The 27,596-nt window shown below is 41.1% G+C and overlaps 1 protein-coding gene across 6 annotated transcripts; it reads left to right on the forward strand.

Annotated features, from left to right (window-relative positions):
* Window positions 1–610: 610 nt before the first annotated feature.
* On the forward strand, window positions 611–26,191 carry LOC110195163 (ecto-ADP-ribosyltransferase 5-like). 6 transcript variants are annotated; one of them, XM_020967794.2, is made up of 6 exons: window positions 903–1,179; window positions 10,673–10,773; window positions 13,738–13,846; window positions 20,957–21,665; window positions 23,422–23,454; window positions 23,818–26,191. In XM_020967794.2, coding segments are annotated over exons 2-6 (936 nt in total). In that variant the 5' UTR covers window positions 903–1,179; window positions 10,673–10,771; the 3' UTR covers window positions 23,901–26,191. The 6 variants fall into 6 exon arrangements, with proteins under 6 accessions (XP_078013112.1, XP_020823455.1, XP_020823453.1 ...); XM_078156985.1 differs by lacking the exons at window positions 903–1,179; window positions 10,673–10,773 and adding exons at window positions 1,188–2,518; window positions 23,575–23,700 and having other exon boundaries at window positions 23,818–23,904; XM_020967795.2 differs by lacking the exon at window positions 903–1,179 and adding an exon at window positions 8,047–8,125.
* The last annotated feature ends 1,405 nt before the right edge of the window (window positions 26,192–27,596 follow it).

The following is a 27,596-nucleotide window of genomic DNA, read 5'->3' on the forward strand; positions in this document are numbered from 1 at the left end:
ACCTAGCTGATAATGTAGCTAGAATCAGTTTTATTACCTCAAGAAAATAGTTTGATTGTATTTAGGTTTAGCCTCCAGTTTGTGTTGGAGCCATTTTGAGTCAGGTGTTCCTCAGTAATAAGATAAGCGTTCATGTGGCAGGATGTGCTAAATGTATCTGTCTTCTTAAACAGCTGCAAAATATATGTGAACCCTCTGAGGAGTCAGACCACCAATGAAAGAAAATCATAAACAACTTTGTCAGTTATTTGTGTAGTGATGATGTGGGAAATATCGTAGGAACACCCATACCTAGAACTATGAAAAAAACAATGGGAGGCCCCAGCGGTCAGCCTGTTCCCTAGAATGTGACTAGAACTCACTCCTCTGTTCCCTAGACTTGAGACCCAATTGCCTCTGTTCACTTGAGGGTAGTACTGATTGAAGGAAACCTGCCAGATGTCAACTTCTGAGGGAGACACATGGCCTTGGCTGAGCAGAGAGGGAGCCACATCTATTGGGAGTTTGGTATGAAATTAGTTTATGGGAACTTCTAAGACACAGATGGCCCAATGGATAGAGTGCCTAGCCTAGAGTCAGGAAGACTCACTCATCTTCCCGACTTCAAATCCAGCCTCAGATCCTTAAAAGCTGTGTGACTCGGAGGAACTCACTTACCCGTTTGCCTCAGTTTGAGGAATATGAAACACATTTCATGTGTAAAATGAGGTGGAGAAGGAAATGGTAAACCACTCCAGCAAAATGAGGTGGAGAAGGAAATGGTAAACCACTCCAGCAAAATGAGGTGGAGAAGGAAATGGTAAATCACTCCAGCATCTCAACCAAGAAACCCCAAATGGGGTCACAGAGAAAATGACTCAAAAACAAGAAGACTTAGGTGAGTGGTTTGTTCTTCGAGAAGGGCATTGTTGGCATGTTTTGATTAATAAAGTTTGTTTGCAGGCATCAAGAAATGTAAGTCTAATTTGGATTTGCATCCGCTAGTTAGCACAATAGTGGTAAATTGACCATAAACATGCACCCCACCAAAAATAAAAAGATTACAAACCACAGCCAGCTGCGCCACAAGTGAAACTAAAAACATGCTTTACAAAGAAAGTCCAAATGTCAACACTTTCTCACTCAAGCTGGAGCCAAGCAGGACAGCTGAGGCAACGCGGGATCAATTCTCAAAAACAGGTACGTTACAGAGAATGTGGATCTTCTCCTGAGAATAGGCTGGTGCTTTGGGAAGGCAGGAGGGTGGGGATTTTCACAAACTCCCTCTTTTCTTTACATCATCTTCCTTTCAGTCTCCTAGGCTGGAAATCTGAATCATTTTTCACTCTTCATTCTGCTTCCTTGCTGGACCCTTTGCCTCCTACCTGGCTCTCTAGCCCCGACCCAGAGGGCCCTGGGCTCATTATGGGCAAGAATTCTCCATAGCTATCTGAATATCTTCATGCTGTGTATCCCCTTTTCACTCTCCCACCCCACCACCCCCCTTTCCACTTCCAGTACTGGCAATAATAATATATCAACACAACAATTCCCAGAACAGATAGCAATCCATTGCCTACATGGCTCTATTCACCATCCCTATGACTCCCCAGACAAAAACACCATTACTTCACCACTCCTCACCTATATATATTGTCTTCTATTAGAATGGAAACTCCTGGAGAACAAGAAATATCTTGCTTTTTGATTTGTATCCTCAGTATTTAGCACCATGCCTAGAACGTAGTAACTTCCTAATAAATGTTTTTTTTATTTATTCATTCACGTGTAATGTCTTTCTCTCTCTTTCCTTCCTTTTTTTTTCTTCCTTCCTTCCCTCCATCCTTCCTTCTCTCTTTTTTTCTTCCTTTCTCCCCATAATGTTGAATCATTTGCCACATATAACCAATTCAGCTTCCTCAATATTTCTCACATCAACTTCCTCCTTGCCACTTTCATAGCTTCCACTTTAGCTCAGGCACTCATTTAAAGCCTCCACAACCTGGGTTCACCCTACTTTCTACTCTTATTTTATATTATTAACCATATGAACTTACTAGCTGTCTCCTCAACTTGTCATTCCATCTCTTATCTCTCTTCATTTACTCAGACCATCTCCCGTCACTGGAATGTTTTCTCTCTACCTCTCAAAATCCTTATCTTCATTTAAGGCTCAGTTCTGATGAGACCCTTCCTCTTCTGTGATCCCTCCCTCAAGCTCCTGACCTCCTCAAATTACTCTACATCTGCTTGCCTGAATACATATTGTATCCACTAGTAGACATATGAGCCTTCCTGTGTTTCTCTGAATCCTTCCAATTGGTTGTTGCTTTTTTTTTCTTATGGTCTACACCTGTGGTTTCATCCATGTGAGAGAAAGAATGTGTATTCAATTAGTGGAGAGGATGATCAAGGCTGCAGTGTCTCCTGGGAGTGACCCAGTTCTCCCAGAGTACCAGAAGACAGAGAGAGCAGAAGAAGAAGATGAAGCAAAGTTTGTTAATGATAAAAAAGGATTCCAAAAAACAAAACGGAAAGAGTAAGCAGAGACAAACTGTGACTTGAGGAGGGAAGGGTTGAGGTGGAGGGATATGAGAAAATAAGATGTGGTTACCAGAGTAGGGGTAGAAGGATATAGGGTATGGTTTACACTTAAATAGTAAGAGGTTATGCATCAATAGGCTTGGAAGAATAAGAGGAAGAAGTTTCCTGGCCATGGGGAATATAGTACCTTTTGTCTGGGGTTTTCACTCTCAAGAGCCCTTCTAAAGCCAGGGGTTAGAATCAATTCTCTTCTAAATCTTAAGGAAGAAGGGAGATTAAGCCTGGTATTCATATCTCTTGCTGTAGATGACTTTCTGGTGGCAAGAGGACTGGTGTCTGAATCTTTCTTCCTAGGCTTAGTCCTTGAGAAGAAGGCTGGGTATTTATAGTCTCTGTCCTAGAGATGAGAGCCTAGGTTGCAGAGGCTTTAATTCTAGAGGTATCTGTGGGTCAGGTCTTAGACTAGGACCTGGAAGTAAGAGGTGAGGTAAGTAAAGTGACAAGTGATGGTTTGATCTTGGGCTGGGTCTAGTCCAACAACTAAGACTTTACCCAGGGACCAATAAGGTGGTAGGACAGAACTGCAATATTATGTTGATACAATGAAGCTGGGCAGAGTAGCAGAAGACCCCAGGCTGATAGGTTGTGGGGGAGGAGGATAGGGGAACTTCTCACAGTACCAGACAGCATCTCCTCCAGTTTTGCTGATGATGAACAAGCTTACCTGCCTGTAGGGGTGACTAGGTGGCACAGTGTGCTGGGCCTGGAGTTAGGAAGACTCATCTTCCTGAGTTCAAATCCAGCCATAGACACTTAATAGCCAAGTCACTCAACTTTGTTTACCTCAGTTTCCTCACCAGTAAAATGAGCTGGAGAAGGAAGTGGCAAACCACTCCAGTATCTTTGCCAAGAAAACCCCAAATGGCATCATGAAGAGTCAGATATGACTGAGAAAAGACTCAGCAACAAAAACCTGCCTGTAACCTCCAAGATGAAGGTCCTAGCTTGTACCTTAAAGAGTCTTGCTCTGATGGAGGTTCAGGTTTCTTTGTGTAGAACTCCCCCATTCCTCCCTTACCCACATCTTTGTTTGAGGGGCTGTCTTCTGAGAAGCCTATGCCACAAAACATTAATTCATGAAGCATGATATGGTTAAAAAATAAAGGAGGGTGGGGAAGAAGCCTCTATGTCCAGAATCAGAGAGTTCAGGCTAAAATTAGACCTGGCCATTCAGCACAGGCACATTCTTGGATCACACATATCATCCTTCTGGAGTTCAGACACCCTGCCTCTCACCTGCCCCTTGTTCTAGGATTCCCTGAGGATACAAAGTCCTATCTTTACAGGATGAATCACAGTCCAAAAATGCCCACTTTCCCTTGATGGAACCCCTTGCAAGGCTCCAGACGCAATCCTTCTCACCAGAGGGAAACATGCTGGGATTCCTCCAGAGTTTATCATCTTCAAAAGTAGAATTTTATTTCCTTCCTCTATGTTCCACTCCCCAAATATTTTCTCCTAGCTCTCCTAATAACTCTCAGAACAGGTGAGAAATCTAAAAGACAATAGCGCCCTCTAGGTCTACCCAGATCAGGCTAGCATGATTGTCTCCCTCTACCACTACCCCATTCTCCTCCTCTCCTCATCTCTCCCTGTAACAGACCTCCACCCTACCCCCTTCCCATGTAAAAAGGGAGATAGTTGTTCCAGATGATCCAACAATTTAGCGAGATCCATCCACACTCTCCCAATCACTTTCCACCTCAAAGATAATTCATGTTTTCACTCCTTTGTTCTCTCGATCATCCTTAGATGAGGAGAAAGTTCTAAGGTCTTTGTTGCTGGATTTTGAATCAAAGACCTTGAGTTCTCATCTAGCATTTTAAAATTCACCCACAAATGCTCTCTGCTTTTCTTGATAGTGAGTAAAGAGTTTTAATAAACAAATTCTTTCTTGAGAATTCTAATTTCCATCTTTATTTCTTCTTTCAGTCAGTCAACTAGGGTTTATCAGGCTCCTACTCCTTGCCAGACACTTGCTTAGCCCTAGGCAGAAAAAAAGAAAGGAAAAAAGGCCCAGCTTTCAAAGAGCTTGTAGTCTAATGGGATAGACAACATGCAAATGACTATGTGTAAACAGGATATAGACAGGATAAACTGAGGGTAATAGCAAAAGGAATCGATTAAGATTCAGAAAGATTGAGAAAGACTTCTTGCAGAAGGTGAGACTTAAGTGAGCTAGGGAAAGTAGGAAGTAGAGATGGAAAAGGAGAGCATTCCTGCTCAAGGACAGAGCAAGTGCAGAAGCTCTGAGTCGGGAGATGAGGGTTATGTGTGAGGAGTAATAAGGAGGTCAATGACACTGGATCACAGAGTATATGAAAAGGAGTAAGATATAAAAAGACTGGAAAGATAGAAAGCAGTCGGGTTCTGAAGGTCTTTGAAAGCCAAGTGGAGAATTTTAGATTTGATCCTTGAGTATTAATAATAAGGAAGCATGGGAATTCTTCTGAACCACTTTGAATGAAGAGTCTTGTCATTGTCCCATTGTAATTTCTGGGCCTCTTGCTGTTGTTACTGCAGCAGTTTGTTTTTATTCTCATTCTATTTGGTGCATATCCTGCTATTTTGAGATGCTATGGGGCAGGGGAGCATGCTGACCTTAGACACATATTCTCATGTCATGATAATTCTGGAACTCCTCTAGTTCTTTCTAGTTTCCTTTTCTCTTGAGAGGGCCGTGGACTCACTTGGGGTATGGTGCTCTGTATATGGTTCCTTCTGGAATATAGACCCTGAAGAACTAGGATGATGAAGATGATTCCCTAGCCTTATTATGTATCTCAGTTTGTAGTAAGATGACCTGAGGATTTGGAAAATAAAATGTTAAAGAATATTGGATCCCAATCTTCCTCAAAGTACGTTTGCCTGGTGAGCATAGGGTTCCCAGACTCCATGAAAGTGGTTCTCCAGCTTATATCTCTCTGTCTCTCACTCTGAGGAAAGTTGACCCTGATAGTTGACCTCAGCAGTTCCTATCAAGAAGTGTCTAATATAAATAGAAACTACTCTTCCTCTCCAGGAATCAGAGACCACAAAGGGCTGGACCTTCCTTCTGTAAGAAGCTCTAGCTGGGAAAGGAACTGGGAAGGGCAGGGTCAGAGGAATCAAATATAACCAGATAAATATTGTTGTAGCACTAATAGTATGAGATTGAGAGGTCCTCTCCTAGGCCGGTGATCATGGCATTGGAGAAGATGAAAGTATATGTGAACTTGTGAATGGAACCTAAATAGGATTTGGTGACTAATTTGACAGAAAGAATAGAGGAAGAAGAATCAAAGTAAACTCTAGATTTTGGAGCCTGGGAACTCAGGAGACTGGCACTGTCTAACTGGAATCAAAAGAGGAGTGAGTCCAAGGAAAGCAACATAATGGGCTCTGAATTGGAATTTAGAAGATATGAGTTCTAGTGCTAACTTTTCCACCAATTAGTTTTGTGTCCTTGTTCTCTTTTAAAATCTGGAAAAGAAGGGTGATGGAACCTGGGGTTAGTTATTCTTCCTATGGATGAACTCCTGAGAGAAAAAGGTCTGGTATCAGTACTTAGCACAGTTTCACATATAGTAGGTGCTCAATGAACGTTTATCGCCTGACTGATTGTTCTCAGGGAGGGTCCTTACGACCATGACCAGGCATTGTAGACTCTGGTCTTCTAGGTGAGCAGCCTGATGCCTGAGGATCTGATTTTGGAGGTAAGTGGTTAAGTGTTCCTCTCTGAGCCTCAGCACCATCATCCAGGAAATGTACAGATTGGATTTAATGGTCTTTCAGGTCCTTATAACTCTGACATTCAATGAAATTGAACAAAAAGGTACCAATAGAAAATAGTTCTATTCAACCCAACAAGCATTTTAAAATACCTACTATGTGTAAAGCTCTGTACTGAATTCTGGGCTCACAAACTCTAAAATAAAATCATACTTGCCCTTGCAGAATTCAACATGTACACAGAAAAGTAAATATAAGATATATTTAAAATAATACAAAATGATTTCAAGGGAAAGAGAACACTAATGAGGGAACTGGAATGGAGAAGAGGTCAGAAATGGCTTCTTAAAGGAAGTGGCCAGAATCCTGAAAGGAAGAGGTGAGGAAGGACAGCATTTTAGAGATGGTGGGAAGAAAGAAGGTGGAATAGAAATCCTTTGCTAAGGCTTGGTGGCAGGAGAAGGAATGTCAATAGGAGTGTATTTAAAACTTCCTTTTCAGTTTCTCTAGGAATATTAAGAAATAAACATTTCTTTAGTCTAAGAAGCCTTTCCAGACTTTTCCCCTTAGGAAAACTGGTCAAACAAAAAGTGAGCCCTGTCTTAGGGAAATGGATAACGAGCAATAACTAATTCTAACACTTGTCTTGATAATACCATTACTTTCCCATTCCCTGAAGTGATTGGGGCCAAGACACACCCAAGGATAGTGTGCTCTTTCCCATTCCAGGTGTGCAGAAGGTGGAAAAACATGAATATTGTCAGTTTGGGGCAAACATCTTGTCCCCAAAAAAGTAACCTCTAAGACCAAGGAAACAGAACTAGACGGTTTAGACTTCTCTCCTCATTGGCAACCACAGGATAAACAGGCATGATTCTTTTCAAAATGAGGTCCTCACCGTCTTAGAGATTGACTAATACAAGAAATGTTGATAAGACTAACCACAGAGAAATGCATTTACCCCAAGAACAAATTTACCTTTTAGCAACTCTTATGACCTGAAGGCTATCACACTTCACCAAACCTTTTCTGCCAAGGAATGCCACTGGTGGCCTGTGTACTCTAAGTGAGGTTAAAAAGCCATGAAAGTCCAATCTGTACACTAAGAAGTTGAAGCTCCTACCAGGGGCAGCAATCATTCTTAGTATATTAATCAATTTCTTTTTCTTTCAGTCTGTCTACTCACTGCAATCCAAGTCTTATAGACATGGTAGTGGATGAAATTCTCCCTGGACTCCCAGGGAACCTATGCTGAGAATTTCCTGTAACAATTTGTTGTCAGCAGTGGGGTAATGCAAGCTTCTCAGAAAAGTGCCTGACTTTGGGGCCTCTAGGTGGCACAGTGGATACAGCACTGGCCCTTGAGTCAAGAAAGGCTGGGTTCAAATCCGACCTCAGACACATAACACTTAACAGCTGTGTGACTCTGGTTAAGTCCTTTGACTCCAATTGCCTTCCAAAAAAAAAAAAAAAAAGAAGTAGCTGACTCCACCCAAAGGAGCTAGAGGTTACACAAGGTAAAACTTTAACCAAGTGACTTCCTGTGATGATTGGTTTTGCTTTCCTGTTTCAAAAGGGCAGCAAGGGTCATTTTCCTTTTAAATTTGTCTGCAACAAGCCAGTTTGAAACAAAGGCTGACTCTTGCTGGCCTATGGTAAAGTCTTTCTATCACTTCTGAGGCTTCATCAGGAAATTCTTGGTCTTGTAAACCATGGCCCAAGGCTAAGACAACCTGGCATCTTGATCACAACTGACTAATCTTACTCTGGGAACATAAGAGTTACTTAATGTTTAGTCCTTGACTGATAGTACTATATGAACACATGACCAGTAAGTGGTGGTTAAAAAGTTGAAAGATCAGAAGAGGAGACTAACTCCACAAATGCTTCTTTTCTAAGGCAGCTAGATGGCACAGCAGACAGAACTCTTGGTCTGGAGTCAGGAAAACCTGAGTTCAAATCATGCTTCAGACATTTATTAGCTGTGTGACCCTGGGCAAGTCACTTAACCTCTGTGGGGAGGTTGCCTCAGTTTCCTCATCTGTAAAATGGGAATAATAAGAGGACCTACCTCCCGGGAATGTCCTCAGATCAAATGAGATAATAATCATAAAGTGCTTAACACAGTGCTTGGCACATAGTAAGCACTCTCTACATGTTAGCTATTATTGTTCTTCTAGAACTTAAGGAGAAGCCTATGGAAAGACTTTGCGGCAGCTGAGCTTTGTCCTTCAGACCGGTCATTGTAGTGCAGCCTCTGGGGACAGTGACCCTGGTTAAGCCTGAAGGTGAACTGAATCACAGGAATGCAACAGAGCAGCCAAACTGTTCTAAGGATGAACAGAATAAGGAAAATTTCCAGGACTCCATTAGCCATAGTTATTTTTAAACTTTAAGTTGGCCAGGAAGACTCCTTGAAGAAATTTCCCTCAAAGAGCTCAATTTTTTTTCCCACAGATCTGTGAGTTAGAGAGATTAATCCTGTGCTCTTTCTCACCTAAATGTGTGGTGCCCTTTGGAAAGAGAGTTTAGAACCATAGTGTTGTGGGAGCAATAACCCTTATTGAATTTGAGAGATTAAATTAGGAAGTATCACAAGAAATGTATGTTAGATTTAGTGAGAGCTCATCAGTGACACAAGAGAATAGGACGTTTGACAGACACATACAAATGTTAACTGCACTCAGAAAATAGCTTATCTCTTCCCGAGGAAGCTGAGGCTTGGTTTTGAGCTTTCTCATGATTATTTTGTTCGGTCATGTTTGACCATTATGACCCCTTTTGGAGTTTTCTTGGCAAAGATACTGGAGTGGTTTGCCATTTCCTTCTCTAGTTCATTTTACTTGTGAGGAACTGAGGCAAACAGGGTTAAGTGACTAGCCCAGAGTCACAATTAGCAAGTATCCAGGCCTGGTGGTCTATCCACTGGGCCACCTAGCTGATTATCAAGTCAAGGGTGGGGAACCTGTGGCATTAAGGCCACATGTGTTCTAGGTCCTTATATGGAGCCTCTTGATTGAATCCAAATTTTACAGAAAAAAATCCTTTTATTTAAAATTGTTTATTTAAAAATTATTCTGTAAAATTTGGATTCAGTCAAAAGGCCACACATGAGGACTTAGAAGGCCACAGATTTCCCACTCCTGCTCAAGCTTGATTTCACAGATTTTGATATTCTTGTATGTGTGGACAAAGAGCTAGAATGTTATAGTAAGCTTTAAATCTTTTAATTTGGATTTATATTGGGTTTGATAAATTAATTGGAGAAAATTATTATTCACAGAATAGTTCATCTATGCTCTCAATGGTAACTGTTCATGCTACACCTCTGTAGCTGTGAGACCTAAAATGATAACTACTCTATACTGCTCTCAGAACACAAGTAGTCTACAATACCAAGACTGGCAGATGAATGGAACAGCTTTTTCATGTAGTTAATTTGGAGATGCATTTAACTAGATTAATGTTAACTGGCAAACAAAGTTTTGTTCCGATGATATTATTTCACATCGATATAATATTTATGAGTTTCTTGCATTGTGATTTGTGGAAATCCTCGTCATGAGTGCTGTTCATTTGTGGGACGATGCCGAGAGTGAGATGCAATGGTATCACTAGGAAGTTGCCTCCTCTTTGCATCTAGTACTGATTTTAGGACTTTGAGCTAATACTTATTAAAGACTTGTCTAGAAAGCAGAGGGCTCTTCTGGTTAAAGACTATCTGAAGTATTCAAATGAGACAAGAGTAACTTAGTGTTTGGTGAAAGTACAAGGGACCTTGAGAAGTCTCACTGTCTGTGAGAAGTTCTGTGAGAACTTGGCAGGTACTCTGAATTTTCTATCATGGTAAGATCATAAAAACTTAGCAGCTCATGAAAGAAGATGCCACAGAGCAGTTTATGTAAATGAGAGCCATGTGAATTCTGTTGTTGTTGTTTGTCCTCAGGAAGGCAATGTCATGACTTGCAAGGGATTTAAGTGAGAGAGGGCTGTGCAAAGTCATCAGCTTCACTTTCTCCTCTGGAGCCATTTGGGCCCAGGATGACTGGGGACAGCCCCACATGTGAATATAACACAGAGACTAGAGATAACTAAGACACTGGCTTGCAGAGAAACTAACACTCTCTTTTCCCCAACACAAACATACAAGCAGTCACAGACAAATGGGAAGGTAGTTTCAATGTTTTCGTATGTGGTCATATGGTAAATAGTCTGATCATTGATTGTTATGGACTCTGTGGTAACTCACTAGAAACACTGTGACTCAATTGGTGTATATCAGGGTTACATCTCTGAATCAATTTTGGATCAATAGTCCAAAGTTTAAAAGTGTGAGAAGTTCTCTTTAAAAGTTTAAAAGATTTCCCTTTTACCCTAGGGATCACCATACAGTGCACTGAACTAGCCAGGTCACTGTTAATCAATAACCAGGACCTTTCTGAATTTGAAAGCAATCATTCTATGTGGAAAACCTGAAATGTGAGTTTTTTTCCAAGTATCTGAGATTTATTTTATTGTCATTTGTCTCTTAGATTCTACTTAAGCATTTTTAAATGTATTATTTATTTATTTATTAGGATTCTTTTCTTGTTAAATTTTAAGTTCTAAATTTTCTCCTTCCCTCCCAAACCTCCCCTCCCACTGAAAAAACAATCAATACAATATCAGTTACACATGAGAAACCATGAAAAACATATTTCCATATTAGTCATATAACCAAAAAAAGCAAGAAAATTATACCTCTATTTGCATTCACTTCATCAGTTCTTTCTCTGGAGGTTGATAGCATTTTTTCATCATGAGTCCTTTGGAATTTATCTTGGTTCATTTTATCAGTCAAAATAGCTAATTCTTTCACAGTTGATCATTACAACATTGCTTTTTCTGTGCACAGAGATCTCCCAGTTCTCACTTCATTTTGCCTTAGTTCATATAAGTCTTGCCATGTTTTTCTCAAACCATCCCCCTTGTCATTTCTTATAGCACAATATACTCCATCACAATTATATGCCACAGCTTGTTCAGCCATTCCCGATTGATGAACATGCCCTCAATTTCCAATTCCAATTTACTACCACTAAAAAAGCTGTCATAAATATTTTTGTGGGTATAGGTCCTTTTCCTTTTTCTTTGATCTCTTTGGGGTACAGACCTATTAGTGGTATTATGGGGCAAAAGATATGCACAATTTTATAGCCCTTTGGGCATAGTTCCAAATTGTTCTCCAGAATGGTTGGACTAGTTCAGAACTCCACCAACAATTTATTAGTGTACCTATTTTCCCTTATCCCCTCTAGCATTTTTCACTCCTGATAGGTGTGAGGTGGTACTTCAGAGTTGTTTTAATTTGCATTTCTCTAATCAATAATGACTTAGAGAATTTTTTTATATGACTATAGATAGCTTTGAATTCTTTGTCTGAAAACTGCCTGTTCATATCCTTTGACTTTTTATCATTTGGAGAATATAGAGACCTTTTTTTTTTTTTAAACAAAGGCTTGTCACTGTCTCAGGTAGGGGCTGCCATGGGGCAGAAGTTTATGCCATCCCTGTTTAACACATAAGGAAATAATCAGGTCTTTATTGAGTCTTTTTTAAGATAGATGAATTTATCCCTCCGTCCTTGATCTTCAACCAGGGAGCCATCCCCTTGGATAAAGACTACAAATGAAAGACAAAAAGCGGTTCAGGGAAACTAAGAAACATATTTTCCATACTTGACAGAATTCTGGACACAATATTCCACACACAAAATCCCTTTTATCTCCCACCCCTGGAATGAAATGGAGAAGGAGCATTTTTAAACTTTTCTTTTATGCCAAATTTAGTCAATTACACAGCATTCACTTTTGTCTTTTCTTTCTGTTTACATTGTTGTGGTCATTTTGATTGTGTAAACTGTTTTCCTGGTTCTACTTGCTATACTCTGCTGTAATACATACAATACAGTCTTCTTCTGCTCTGAATTCTTCCTATTTGTCAGGAATCCTGATTTGTTTAGCTATTCCCCAATCAAGAGCATCTAGTTTGTTTCCAGTTCTTTGCTACGACAAAAGTGCTATTACAAATATTTTCTTATATAGACAATATCAGTAAATAATGAACATTAAACTAAATAATAAACATCTAACATGTGCCAGTCACTGTGCTAAGCTCTGGGGATACAAAAGAAGAAGAAGAAGAAGAAGAAGAAGAAGAAGAAGAAGAAGAAGAAGAAGAAGAAGAAGAAGAAGAAGAAGAAGAAGAAGAAGAAGAAAAGATAGTCCGTGCCCTCTTTTTTTTTTTTGCCTCTTTTTCTCCACCTCCAGGCCTCCCTGGCTTCCTTTAAGTCTAAGCTAAAATTCAACAAGAACTCTTTCCAGATCCCCTTAAACATGGTTGTTGTTCAGTCCTTCAATAGTATCTGCCTTGTGTCTGACTCATTCTCTTGGCAAAGATACTGGGATGGTTTGTGACTTCATTCTCCAGTGTGTCCGCATTTTATGGCTGAGGAATTTAGGCAAATAGGGGTTAAGTGACTTGCCCAGAATTGCAAAGCCAGTAGTTGTCTGAGCCCTGGTTTGAGCTCAAATCTTCCTGACTTCAGGAAAAACTCCAAGGCTCTAATCAATGCAATGAGTAACCCTGGAGTTACCTAAGATAATGTGTTACCTAAGATCAGGGAAGATTGTCATTCTTGATACTTTTCGACCCCTGCTGAATGAGATTCTCCCTGGGCTATCAAAAAACCCAAGCTGGAAAACTTCCGAAACACAGGATTGAGATCATGGTCACAGAAAGGGAGCCCTTTCAACTCTTGAGGGGAAGGAAGAAAGGAGCTGGGTAGTGACTACTGCTTTGGAATGTTAGTCTAGGGGCAGGTAGGTGGCCCAGTAGATAGATATCTGGCCTTGGAGTCGGGAGGACCTGGATTCAAATGTTGCCTCAGACACTTGAAACTTACTAGCTGTGTGACCCTGGACTAGTCCCTAACCCCAACTGCCTCACCAAAAGAAAGCAAAAAAAAAAAGAGTTGATCCATAAGTATATTTTAATATATGATGTTAATATTTCCTTATTCAAGATTCCTATAAATGTTACCCCAAATTGTTTTAGGGGAGAACATCCAGGAACATGGGGGAATGATGCCATTTTGGCCATCTCTATCTAAACTGAAAATGACCTGGATTTATACAATGTTAAATTAAATAAAATTGTTTCTAGCAGTAAGATTGTTTCTTGTTCCTAAAATGCAGAGTATAGTATTAATATTCTTTCCCTTTACAATAGGGAGTGGCAAGATGGTCAGTTTGACTGAAGCATAGAGTAAACAAGGGGAAGTAATGTGAAATCAGGAAGGTAGACTGCAGCTAGATTATGAAGGCTTTTAACCTCAAACGAGTTTGTATTTTATCTTAGAAGCAGAAATAATAGACTTTTCATTTGTTTGTGTTTCAATTACAGGGATAAGAAGAGGCAAGAAGATCTTAAAATGAATTGTAAATGGAAAATCATCATCACCACAGTTATAGTTGTCATGATCATTGGGATCATTGGGCTGGTTATATATGAAGTAAGTGGCCATCTTATCCACAGACGCTCAGTTTCAGGTGTCAGAGGTGATCCCCACAGGACCAGAAGATCAAACCATGACAACTTGGCAGCCAGGATTGAGGCTGGCTGGTGCAGTCAGATAGGTTGACATGGAAGCCCTGAGAAGCCAGGGTGCCTGGGATTTGAACCCCAGGGCAGGGTTTGAATTTGGGACTGGGACTAGGCTCTAGGGACACCGAGCTAAGGACCTGAAACTGAGGACAAGTAGCACAAAGCAGGAACAACTTCCCACTTCCCTCCACCCCACCCCCATTTCTCCAAGCCAGGTACAAGACAGAGAACTAGGGAAAGGTGAGAATTTTCCCCTTATCACTGATGCTGTTCACAGCGACCACACTGGGCTAAGCAGCTATTCACACAGCCAAAAAGATGGCAGAAGGAGACTCAACTCTGTTTCCAGTTTTAAAGATGCAGGTATCCCATCAAAGGAGTTTATCCTACTCACATAGTAGGAATGCAGCAGGTTATAGTTTAGACAAACTAGGCATGCTCAAAAGATGGTTTTACACACACACACACACACACACACACACACACATTCTGGATTATATCTTTGACCCCCTCTAATATACTGGGTCTAGAACATTCTTCTGTTCCCCCTTCTGCTCTCTCACCTCACCTCACCTGCCTCAAAGCATCCCTAACTTCCTTCTAAGCACAGGTCAGGTGTCACTGACTATACGTGGCCATTCCTGATGCCTTGGTTGTTACTGCTCTTTCTCTATCAAAATTACTTTATATCTAGCCTGTGTATATTTGGTATGAACTAATCTCTGTGTAGGTGTTGTTGGAATGCCATTGCTCCAAGGATAAAATACAGTCAGCATTTAAGGCCCTTCCCAGTTTGGGTCCCACATGGGTTTTCTGAGAGAGTGACACAGTCAGACATTGGTCAACTCTGGTGCATCCATATGATTAATTGATTCCAAATCCAATAGACCATGTCATTATCTAGTCCTCATCACTCCATCTTATCCTCAAGGATATTGTAAGAGACCTTGTCAATTACCTTATGGGAATACACATCTGCCATGTATGTAGAATTTCTCTGAGGTTTTATCTGTTCAGAGGGTCTGTATATTCAGAGCTGGAAGGAGTGGAGGGTTCAGCCTCTCTGAACCCTCATTTTAAGTCTGAGGAAAGAGTCTTGGAAACATTAAGTGACATGCTCAAAGTCACACAGGTATTAAGTGGCAGAGGTGGGATTCAAGGTTCAAAGTCAGGCCTCTCACTCCAATTTCAATGTCCTTTCCACTTTTCAGTCACATAAACTCATCAAAAAATGAAATTATCTTAGTTTAGTGTGTTGAAGCCTCATGGTTTAAAGGTTATTGAGTCCAACCCATTCATTAATCTTTTTGTTAGTCTGAACTTAAGAAACACCAAACAGAATTAGCATTTGCACATACATAGTAGAAAAGGGAAAATGGGTTGTGCTTGAAACTGCAGGTCTCTGTTATGTGTATCTTGATTTTATTTTTAAGTATATAAGTTCAACACGTAGTTCTCAAAATTTCCTATTGTCTGTGCTTCTTTTTGGCCATCCTTCTATTCTCTTCTCTATACTTAAAAAAAAATAAATAAAGATGTCTCAATGATTCTCCTCTCTCTCTCTCTCTCTCTCTCTCTCTCTCTCTCTCTCTCTCTCTCTCTCTCTCTCTCTTCTCTCTCTCTCTCTCTCTCTCTCTCTCTCTCTCTCTCTCTCTCTCTCTCTCTCTCCCTCTCTCTCTTTTTCTAGCCTCTCCCTGTTTGAGGAAACTGAGGCAGAGGTTAAATGACTTGCCGATGGTCACACAGGTATCAAGTATCTAAAGCCAGATTTGAAGTCAGGTCTTCCTGACTCCAGGCCTGGCACTCTATCCATTGTGCCACCTAGCTGCCACCCACAACCTCTTAATTCCTAACCTAGTTCTCAAGCCTAGACTACTCCATGAACCTTCTTGTTGGCCTTCCTGCTTCAAGTCTCTCCCCACTCCAGTCCATCCTCCCCTCTTCTACCAAACAATTCTTCCTAAAGTGCAAGTCTGATCATATTCTCCTACCCCTCCCCCCAAGCCCACCCCCAGCCACTCCAGTGGCTTCCTGTTACCCAGGATCCAACAGAAAGTCCCGCTAGGTCTTTAAAGCTCTTCGTAAGCAGCCTTCTTTTTACTTTTGCTGTCTTCTTACACCTTAGTGTCTCTCATGATCTAGTGGCACTGCCCTCCTTACTGTCCTTTGTCCAAAAATTCTCCCTCTCCCAACTCCCTAAATGTTCACTGGCTGTCCCTCATGTGTGGAATGCTGTCCTTCCTCATCTTCATCTCCTGGCTTCCTTTAAGTCCAAGCTAAAATTCACCTTCTAAGAGAACCCCATCCAGATCCCCTTAATGCTGGTTTTTGCTTGATTATTCAGAAATGTCTGACTTATTTTCTTGGCAAAGATACTGGAATGGTTACCGCTTCCTTCTCCAATGGGTTCCCATTTTACAGATGAGGAACTGAGGTATATAGGGGTTCTGACTTGCCCAGGGTCACAAAGCCAGTAAGTGTCTGAGCCCAGGTTAGAGCTCAGATCTTCCCAACTCTACTGCCACTGCTCTAACCTCTGCACCGCCTGGCTGCTCCTTAGTGCTGGTGCCTTCCCTCTACTGATTATTTCGAATTGTGACATATGAGAAGTTCAAGAGACATAGTTTCTGAGTAATTAATAATTTTATTCATCATGACTAGTAGATAATTAATAAAATGGTCATTTGGCTTTCATAAAACAAAGACCCTGCCTGGAAACGCCTTTGGAAAAGTGTGTGTCCCTGAAGATGGAAATCAACTCTGGTTAGTAATCAATAGGGGAGGGGAAAAGGAGGGACATATTGATGAGCAGGTGGGCAAAAAGTCTGCAGTTCCTCCTGCAGAGAACAGGACCTAATCATGAGACTCAGCCACTTCCAGCAACCTGGGCAAAAGAATCCCTCTCTACCCACACTTCACTGGCTGGTTTCCCCCTTCATAAGCTGGGTCACCCTAAATGCTAATGGAAGGCTCCAAGGACAGACGGAGGCTTATTTCCTATGGGCAAGATCTGGCTTAGACTAGATTCTTTTTGTAAGATCTCCTAGTTGGGTGCAGTCCTACTCAAGATCAAAAAGCACATACCCCAAAGGTTTGGGCAATCTCATCTATCAGCAATGTCCTTTCAGAGACTTGGCTCAATAACCTACAGGGGTGTATTTCTGAATGAGGAAATAGAAAGGGAGAAACTTAATCTCAATTAATGATATTAATATAAGAAATAATCATTTCTCTCACAATGCATCCTCTATTTGTCTTGTTTGTATATACTTGTTTGCATGTTGTCTCCCCCTGCAAGCTCCTGGTGAACAAGGGCTAGGTTCTTTGCCTTTGTTTGTATTTTCAGTGCACATAGTAGGCACTTAAATGCTTTGTTGACTTGACTTCTCTGCAACTTATAGAGAATTTACTAAAATGTTAAAGGTTAAGTGACTTGCTTAGGGCTGTATAGCAAATGTGTCAGAGACAAGACCAGGTTATCCTGACTTTAGGAATGTCCTCTATGTACTATGCAGTGCTACCTCTCTCACTTGAGTGGCAGTGTGGTGTAATAGGCAGAGCACTGGACTTGTGGTCAGGAAGATCTCAGTTAAAACACCATCTCAGACAATTACTAGCTGTGTGATCCTAAGCAAGTTACTTAACTTCTCAGTGCCTCAGTTTCTTCATCTGTAAAATGAGGAGGTTGGGCTCTAAAGCCCTCTCCAGCTCAAACTCTAGGGCCCTACTATAACTGTCCACAGGGAGATGTAACAAAGTCACCCCAAAGTGTTTAATATTTTAGTCTCATTGCTTGTCATGCCCTCTGTGAGTGTTTCTCAAATTCAAAGAATCTCTTCCTTTACCATATTGCTAACATCAGGGTTTGTGCTTTGGATTATCATTTGATCATCAAATCCCATAGCAAAAGCTGGCACAGATAGGCTTGATGCTGACTCTTCAACCCTGATAGCATTGGCTAGTCAGATCCCCAGAGCATGACTGACAAGTGCTTCCTTCAAGGGTTCTGGGGCCTCTGGAGCTTCTATTCCTATAGCTCATGAATCCAGCATCTTTCCCTAATTTCAGTCACCTTTTAGTATCTCCCAACATCAATTTGGTCACTTGCTTTCTCAGTATCAGTGAACATGAATTAGATTTTACAGAGGGACATTGACTGGGAAAATGTAAACAAGAGCCCAGTGTAAGAATTCCAAATCCTGAGTCACACTCTCCTTTATCATTCCAATCCATGGGGAGAGTGTGTTCAAACTTGCTACTACTAGTAGTAATTCAAGAACATTCTCTACTCCCCCAACCTGCTGATGTTTCAAAGCTTACAAGATTAAGACCTTTTCTGTTCTGTCCCCAGTGCTCAGTTACCTAAGATCAGGGGTGAGCAAACATGACAGAGGAAGAAAAGTGTTGCCACAGCCACACAGCAGCCCAGGTGGAGAGTGAGACAGAGGGAGCAGCAGTCAGCTCCTGCCATTTCTGCTACCTCTCGCTCCACCTGAAGGGTCTCTTAAAAGCTGCCAAGCGAAAAAAGAAAGATTGCCTGTGCCTTTTGTGTGCACATTCAGTTCTGGCCCCTTAGCCAATTAAAAGGCTTTCTATCACCATCCAGTAAGCTGACAGGAGAGTCAAACAACACCTGTGACAGCAGAGTGCTGGTAAATGTTTAATAACCAGCTTACGGGGGGAGGGGATGTACATTTGACATTTAAGCTTAATTTGCATTGTGAACATTTTCTCCATCACTTTCTTAAATCTAGATAATCAGGAAAACAATAAATCAGGCTTTTATTTGTAGCATCTGTTGATTTCCAAGGTGCAAATGCTCACACTGAAAATTTAACAATTGGATCTCCCTAGTGGTTTAAACTGACTCCAGCACACCTGCCTGTGCCTCTCCATTAGGCATCCCCAGAAAGAGGCTCACCAAGCCTCCATGTGGGTTGGTGTCAGAGGATATTGCACATACTCTACAGAGTGGACCCTAATTGGCCAGTTCTCCTTTATGCTAATCCAACAGCAAAAACAGAAAGTCAGGATGAAGAGATTGTGCTGAAGACTCAGTGGATCATGTTAGCTGGGTTTTTAATTTTTATTTCATTTTATCTTATTTTCAAATCACAGAACAAAACAAATAATTGCAAAACACAGTACAATAAAAAAAAACATATTGCACACGAAACTGCAAGTTTACCATGTACAACTTGCTATTCACAGTTACCATGTAAATTTCTTTTTTCTCCTTTTGTTTCCTTCTGTTCCGCCCCTACCCTAGTGATGGCTACCATTAGACACAACTAGGAATATGTGTGTGAGTATGTATTTATAAAATTATTCTAGGCATGCTTCTGTTTATCAGTTCTTTCTCTGAATGCAGATTGTATATTTCTTCATATGTTCTTTATGTTTAATTTGTAGGTTTATAATAGTCAAAATGACAATCACTCAAAGTCATTCTTAAAATAATATTGCTGTTACTGTATACAATGTTCTCTTGGTTCTGCTCATTTTACTCTTCAAAATTTCCTGCAAATCTTCCCATGCCTTTCTAAGATCATTGAGTTCATCATTTATTATAGCACAGTAGTATTCAATCACAACCATACACCACAATTTCTTTAGACATTCCCCAATTGATGGGGATCCCTGCAATTTCTGATCCTTTGCCACCACAAAGACAGTTACTATAAACATCCCATTCATAGTCAAAGTTATAATTACTATTTCTGGATTTCCCTTTATCTTTTGACTCACTATTTTCTCTCACCCTTTCTTTTTACCTTATCCCTTTTACCTTACCTTCTCCCCCCACTCTCCCACCCTACTTCATCTCCCCTCCAAGAGTCCCCCATACCCTCCCTCTACCTCCACCAGTCTCAATCTACACACTTCTCCAAAAGTCTCCCCATCTTCTCCCCATACCCTCACCAATCTCAATGTACAGACCCCTCTGAAAGTCCCTCCCCACCCTGTCCCACAGTTTTCTCACCTCTCTACATGTTCAGAAGACTTCTACACTCTTCCAGAGGTACACATTATTTCCTCTTCATCCCGGATGAGAATAAGGTTCCAACATTACCAGCCCTCTACCCTCACCTGCTTCCTTTCATGTACCATTTTTACAATATAATTACTCCCTTTTACCTTTTCCCACCCCATTTTGGTTTTAGAATCATCCATCATGCACAACAGCCCCATCCTTTCTTTCAAACTAGCAAAGTTGAGCATAATCCTGAATGTTACCTGCTTTTGCCTACTTTGCTTTTTTTCTCATAACCTCAAAACCCTTCTGAATATTATCTCCCCTCAGAACATATTTGCCAGGACTTCCCCATTACCCTTGGTTTTCACTCTTCCAGTATAGTTCTGTTCACCCTGACCTCATGGTATAATAGGGTTAACTCAAATAGGCCTGGGGTGGAGGGGTGCTGTTTCTGGAGTCGATCATAGAGTCATAGACAAAGCTGGAAGGACCTCAAAGGAATGAGTTAAACCTCCTTTTCTGACAGATGAGGAGGCTGGGCATGGGGAGTAGCTCACCCAAGACCAAATGCAGAGCCAAGTTTTGACCCGAGGCACTCTGATTCCAAACCTGTTGTTCAGTCCAAAGTATCATGCTGCTCTCTAGCAAAGAGAGTCCTCGGCTTTGGAGATCATTGATCCCTCATCATTTATTATACGACAGTAGTATTCCATCACAATCATACACCACAACTTGTTTAGCCAACCCAGGCAAATGAGATACCCCCTTCTCCAGGTCATTACACCTCTGAGATAGCTTTAAAATCTTGAACATAGACCAGAGGACTGGTGACTCACTGCCCACACACTTCATGCTTTTTTCACTTTGGATGGCCAAATAAAATGGTTCATGCACATAAGGTACAGTGAGGTATATGTATATGTGTACGAACAATCGCATGTGAACATATGTATATACACCTGCAGGCTTCCTTTTTTTAATTATCAGAAATATTAAGAGTTAAAATCCTGGTTGTAACTAAAGTTTCCTTTTTCTCCTCAGCTAAAAGTTGGATTTAAGAAAATTTACATGAGCCTTGAACCCAATGCATTTGATGACCAATATATGGGATGTGAAATGGACATGATGAAGAAGGCAAAAGAGCTCTTGGCTGAAGAAAGAAAAATAGATCCCCAGTTAAATGATGTGTGGGAGAAAGCAGAGAAGACAAGGAAGAACCTGCCTCTGGATCTCAATGGAAAGTCCATTGGAGAGCCTTTTGAAATCTCTGTCATTGCCTACACTGATTATGAGATTCCATTTTACAGGAAATTTAATAATAAGGTCAGAACCTGCTGTACCTCCAAAGATGACTACATGAAAAGTTTCCAGTTCAAAGCTTTCCATTTTTATTTGACACGAGCCATCCAACTTCTTGGAGGAGTATGTACTCCTGTTTACAGGGGCATAAATCTGAAAATCTATCCTGATCAGACAAGAGAAATGCGCTTTGGTCAATTTGCCTCATCATCTAAGGACATAAATGTGGCCAGACATTATGCAAAGGGCTCAGGGACTCTCTACACCTTCACCACTTGCCTTGGAGCTTCCATCCAACATTTATCATACAATAAATCCGAAAAGGAAGTGCTGATCCCACCATATCAGGTCTTCAGTGTCTCTGCTTTTGAATCCAACATCCGTGGCCTCAGCACAGTCCACCTAGAGGATAAAACTACCTATAGTAACTTTAATTGTGCATACCTGGAAGGTGAGTTGGGGGGTTTGACAAAGGGTATGAGCAGGCTGGGCTTTGAAGAGTCCAGGCTGGAGGTCATAGTGAGTAGGCTGTCATTAAAGGGATACATTAAATGTATGTAAGCCCAAGTCCAAGTTGTCCACATAGGTTCTTTAAATACATTGACCTCTGGCTGTTGGAGGGGGTGGGGGCAGGAAATGGATTGATATCACATGAGGTCTGAAACAGCCTCTTAGGAGAGGAGGAGAGCCCAGGGCAATGCCAGCACCAAACAGCCGTTGCAGAGTAGGAAACAGGGCAGGAAGGGACAGGAAGGTGCTAAGAGCAGCATGAGGCTGGGTGTTCTTTTCTCCAGTCTCAAAAAGTAATGCTGGAATAGAATTAAACCTGTCTCCCCTCTACATACCGTTTGTCTAGGAAGGGTTTAATGGATTCAAAGCAAAAGTGGCATTGTTCTCCCATTGCTTACTCTCACCAGTTTAAGCTCTATCCACCAGATGCTAGAGTAACCAAAAGACTTCACAAGCAACAAATGGTAACTGAATCCACTCATCCAAGCAAAAAAGCAAGCAGAAATTAGAAATTAGAGAAGGTGGCCAGCTAAGTGGCACAGTGGATAGAGCACCAGCCCTGGAGTCAGGAGTTCAAATACGACCTCAGACACTTAACACTTATTAGTTGTATGACCCTGGGCAAATCACTTAACCCCATTGCCTGGCAAAAAAAAAAAGAAAAAAATAAAGAAGTTATACAGGTAATAATATACAAGAGCATAAACAAGACCGAATAAACTCTTTAGATGGGAACAAGATGAGATCTCAGTTCAACCAAGAGAAAAGCTTCAATCTTACTCCAGGGAAAGTTTCTTTCTTTTTTTCTAAAATTTTATTTTTATTTTCACTTCCAAATCTTCTCCCTCCCCTTACCCCTCCCCTACCCATTAAAAAGTCAAGAAATTAAGGGAAAGTTTCAGAAGTCTTTATGGAGGCATGTTAGAAATCCGGGACAGGTTGAGGAGGTGGCTTCTCATACATGTCCACAGCATCCAAAAATCATTTCTTCCCCCCCCGCCCTTTCTCTCTCTCTCTGTCTCTTCATTTCTCTCTGTCTCTGTCTCTGTCTCTGTGTCTCTGACTCCGCTAGCCTGGGAACTCACAACTCCATGTTCTGCCTCTGATATCTACTACTTCTGTGACCACAGGCGGAGCACCTAATCTCTCCAAGCCTCAGTTTTTTCATCTGTAAAAGGGGGATAATAGCCTTCTAAGACCCAGGTCTTTCTTACCCCAAGTACACAGTTCTAACCTCTATGCCACACTGTCTTTTGAAATCTATGAGTAAAATAGAGAACATTGGATTTGGAATCAGATGACCTGAATTCCAATCCTAACTGTGATGTTACCATTATGGTCTTAAGTGAATCAGTTGTCCATGACACTGGGCCTCAGTATCCTCATTTGTTAAAAAAAAAAAGAGGGGGGCATTAGATTCAGGTTTCACCCAGCGTTAAGAATAAATCTCTGAGCCTTTGCTTCTAGGATTTTGAGGGTTTCTAGTCTACCCTTGATCCTTTCTGGAGATCCCTTTTATGGTAGTTAGATCATGAGTTGTAATAACAAAAGATGCATGTCCACTTATGTTGAGTGGGAACAAAGTTCTGGACTAGGATAGGAATGAGATATGTGGGGGTCTGAGGCTAAAGTACAGAGCACATTCCAAAGTTAGAGGCCAGAAATCTAAGAATTGATTGCATTTGTCTCTGTTTCAGGAGAGAAAAAAGACAGCTCTACTTCCAACTCTGGTAAGGAATCCCTCCATACCTCCCTATTCCCAATCAGAGGCCCCACCCAATGGTCCCACAATGAATATCTTCTCTTTTCACTTCATATTGGGTGGCCTTAGAGACCTGTTCCCTCCTCAGGTATCTCATGAGATCACACATAGTCCATCCCAGGGCAGAGGAGGTTTTATTGAGACTACAGGTGCTATGAACTATTTCTCAGGCCCAAATGTCCTCAATCTGTGAGATTCCACAGAGGGAAAAGAGGTAAGGTTCTCAGCTTCCCCAAAGGTGATTTTCTGATCTTCCAGTAATGATGGGAAGGGGATTAAGGAAAGGCTCCTACATTGAACTCACTCCTCTTCCCTCTTCTTTCTTTTCTAGCTCCTGGTAATATCCTAGTATGGCCTGGACACTTAACTTCCCTGCCACTGTTTGTTCTTTTCATCCTGCTCCTCCAAGGGTGACTCGACCTCTAGACAGGGTCTGACTGTACCTGGGGCTCACATAGGACTTCCTCAGCACAGTGAGCTGTACCACTGACTAATTATGAGGCAGGTTGGGAAGGGGCATTGGTCTGGATTTAGTCCAGGGGTTCTTAAGTTTCTTTACGTCTTGGGCTACTTTGGCAGTTTGGTAAGATCTATGAATCTCTGCTCAGAATAATATGTTTAAATGCATAAGATACATAAGAATACAAAATGAACCAATTACATTGAAATATAATTATATCAAAAATTTTGGGGGGTAGCTAGGTGGTGCAGTGCATACAGCACCAGCCCTGGAGTCAGGAGGACCTCAATTCAAATCCAGTCTCAGAGCAGATACTTGACACTTACTAGCTGTGTGACCCTTGGCAAGTCACTTAACCCCAAATGCCTCGCCAAAAAAAAAAAATATTAATTAATTAATTAATTAAAGTTTAAAAAAAAAAACAAATTCACAGACCTCAGGTCAAGAATTCCTGGTCTTAGGCATACTTTACATATACTACCACTCTTCCCATGATAATCCAAAGATGACGTAAACATGGAAATGTGAAATTTGGCAATTGGAAGAAAAAGTAATGGATCTCTCACTATTAACTAGCTCTCCTCTCAGTACACCAGATATATCATTTCCTGAGCTAGACTCCCCAACACCAGCAGGCCTGCCCTGCTACTTGTGTTACCTAGGGTGACGGTTTGAGTGGTACCATCTGCACTCTTAGCAGGCCCTTTGAAAAGTGATTAATATTTTTAGGTCTTAGTCTGTAGCTCTTGAAACACTTGCCACATGGAACAACCATGCATTGATCAATCAATCAACCAATCAATAAACATTTATTAAGACCATGCTATATGTGCCAAACACTGATCTAAGCACTGAACTAACTACACGTGCATCACTGTGCCCTTCCTTTGGATTGGAATTCAAACCTAGAGGTATGAACTAATTCCCTCAAAATTGTAACTACAAGCTATGTGACTGTTACCCAGTCCCACTTAAGTCTGTTGTAACTACAAGCTATGTGACTGTTACCCAGTCCCACTTAAGTCTGTTGTAACTACAAGCTATGTGACTGTTACCCAGTCCCACTTAAGTAAGTCTGTTGATGTTGTTTTTCCTTCTCAGAATAGCCCTAAAGAACTCATTCACTTAGTATGTATTGAGTGGAATTGACTAAGAGGAAATTAAGAGTAAAATGTAACAGAATTCAAAGACCAAGGGAGCTGAGTAAGCCATCACTGCCGCTAGTGGAATCTGAATTGAGCCCTTATTTTGAGAAGGATTTAACTGACTGTTATGTGTCACCATGACACAAAAAAAGGTCCAAAACTCCAGCTCTAGCATCAAATGTAATTTCAACTTTCTCGTCTTCCTTTAGTTGCTGTTTTTATAATCTACATGATGCTTTGGTACATTCCTGTAAGTTAGAATGCCACTATCCTCATTAAGATCTCAGCTTGCTTCCCAGACTGCTGTAATAGCCTCCTGATTCTTCTCCTTACCTCAAAATTCTCTCTTCCCACTTATATAAACTAATGTAGAGAGAAGTGAAGAAGGCCAAACAGTTCATATAATAATAACACTACCAAGAAAAATAATTTTGAGTGACTTAAGAATTCTGATCTATGCAATGACCAGCTATAATGACTCTCCCCCATTCGACTGTGAGCTCCTTGAGATAAGAGACTGTCCAGCACTCAGCACAGTGTCTGGCACATAGCACACTCTTTGTGGTTGTTGTTGTTGTTCAGTCATTTCAGTTGTGTCCAACTCCTCATGACCCTATTTGGGGTTTTCTTGGCAAAGTTACTTGAGTGCCTTACCATTTCCTTTTCCAGATCATTTTACAGATGAGGAAACTGAGACAAACAGGGCTATGACTTACTCAGGGTCATACAGCTAGTAAGTGTCTGAGGCCAGATTTGAACTCAGAAAGATGAGTCTTCCTGACTCCAGGCCTGGCACCCTATCCACTGTGCCACCTAGCTGTGCCAAGTAGGCTTTTAATATACATTTATTAACTGATTGATAATTCCAGAGGTCTTATGATGAAGTATGTTGCCCACCTCTGACAAAAAGATGATAGAATCATGGTATAGAATGAGCCATCTATTTTGGGATTTGGTCAATGAGGGGATTTACTTTGCTTTATTTTTCATATTTGTTACAAGATTTGTTTTTGTCTGTTTTCGATGAGATGGGAGGAGGGGGAGAGGGAGGAAAAAGGGATTTTTGTTCATGAAAAAAAATAAAATTTAATTAAAGCATTCTCCCTTCTCCAATCCATCATTCACCACAACTGCCAAAATAATCTTCCTAAGGCAGAGGTATGTACATCTTACTTCCCTTCTCAAAAATCTTCATTGGTGAGAGGCGAGCCAAGATGGCAGAGTAAAGGCACGGACTCACCTGAGTTCTCCCCCAAACACTTCCAAACACATTTGAAAAAAATGACTCTGAACAAATACTAGAGCAGCAGAACCCACAAAAAGACAGAGTGAAACAAATTTCCAGCCCAAGATAATTTGGAAGATCAGCAGGAAAGGTCTATAGCACCTGGGTGAGAGTGGAGTGCAGTGCAGGCCACACCAGCATAGACCCAACCCCAGCAAACCAGGAGCCTTGGGAGTAACTGAATGAGCAGCAGCAGCAGTGGCTGCTTCTCGAGCTCTCAGCCCACAGACAGTAAGAGGGTAAAAAACTGGTCAGAAGGAAATTACAGGGATCTTTTGCTAGCACTGAGGCAGGACTCTGTTGCTTTGCCATACTCGGATCCAGGTCGCAGTACTGAGTGGCAGCCCCAGGGTGAGAAGGAACACTAGCACAGCACAGCTTGAGGACCACAGTGGAGGGAGGACCTTCCTCACAATTCCAAGGCAGAAAAGAGTGCTTGTGGTTGCTCATAGACCATGGCACAGGCCAGGAGATTAGTAAACACCTCTCCTTATATCAGATCGCCTTGGAAGAACCAAAAACTTACAGGTCCCTAGAAGTATCTCTGAAAACAGTGGCACAAAACCCCTAAAGCTTGGGACAGTGTGCCCTCCACCCTGGAAGCAGAACCCTACTTTAACAAAGAGTTAAAAATCAACTAGCAGGTTGGGAAAATAAGCAAACCATGGGGGAAAACTCTATTGAAAGTTACTATGGTAACAAGGAAGATCAAAACACACGCTCAGAAGACAATGAAGTTAAAACTCTTATATCTAAAGCCTCCAAGAAAAATATGAATTGGTCTCAGGCCTTGTAAGAGCTCAAAAAGGATTTTGAAAATCAAATAGGTAAAGGAAAAATTGGGAAGAGAAATGAAAGTGATGCAAGAAAATCATGAAAAAAGAGACAACAGCTTGGCAAAGAAAACACCAAAAAATAATGAAGAAAATACCTTAAAAAACAGTCTAGGACAAATGGTAAAAGAGGTCCAAAAAGGCAATGAGGAGAAGAATGTCTTGAAAAGCAGTATTGGCCAGATGGAAAAAGAGATCCAAAAGTTCACTGAAAAAAATAATTCCTTAAAAATTAAATTGGAGGAAATGGAAGCTAATGACTATGAGAAATCAAGAAACAATAAAACAAAACCAAAAGGATGGAAAAAAGTCACTGTGAAATATCTTATTGGAAAAACAACTGACCTGGAAAATAAATCAAGGAAAGATAACTTTTAAATCATTGGA

This window comes from Phascolarctos cinereus, unplaced genomic scaffold, assembly GCF_003287225.1.
Source record: "Phascolarctos cinereus isolate Bilbo 61053 unplaced genomic scaffold, phaCin_HiC Scaffold_726;HRSCAF=1367, whole genome shotgun sequence".
NCBI lineage: Eukaryota > Metazoa > Chordata > Mammalia > Diprotodontia > Phascolarctidae > Phascolarctos > Phascolarctos cinereus.

Excerpts from the sequence above, each read along its gene's own strand:
- LOC110195163 (XM_078156984.1), top strand. The coding sequence starts at position 2,322 with ATGGTCTACACCTGTGGTTTCATCCATGTGAGAGAAAGAATGTGTATT. Across the intron at positions 2,519-13,737 it reads CAAAAAACAAAACGGAAAGA|GGATAAGAAGAGGCAAGAAG; the intron begins GTAAGCAGAGAC and ends TTTCAATTACAG. Across the intron at positions 23,455-23,817 it reads CAGCTCTACTTCCAACTCTG|CTCCTGGTAATATCCTAGTA; the intron begins GTAAGGAATCCC and ends TTTCTTTTCTAG.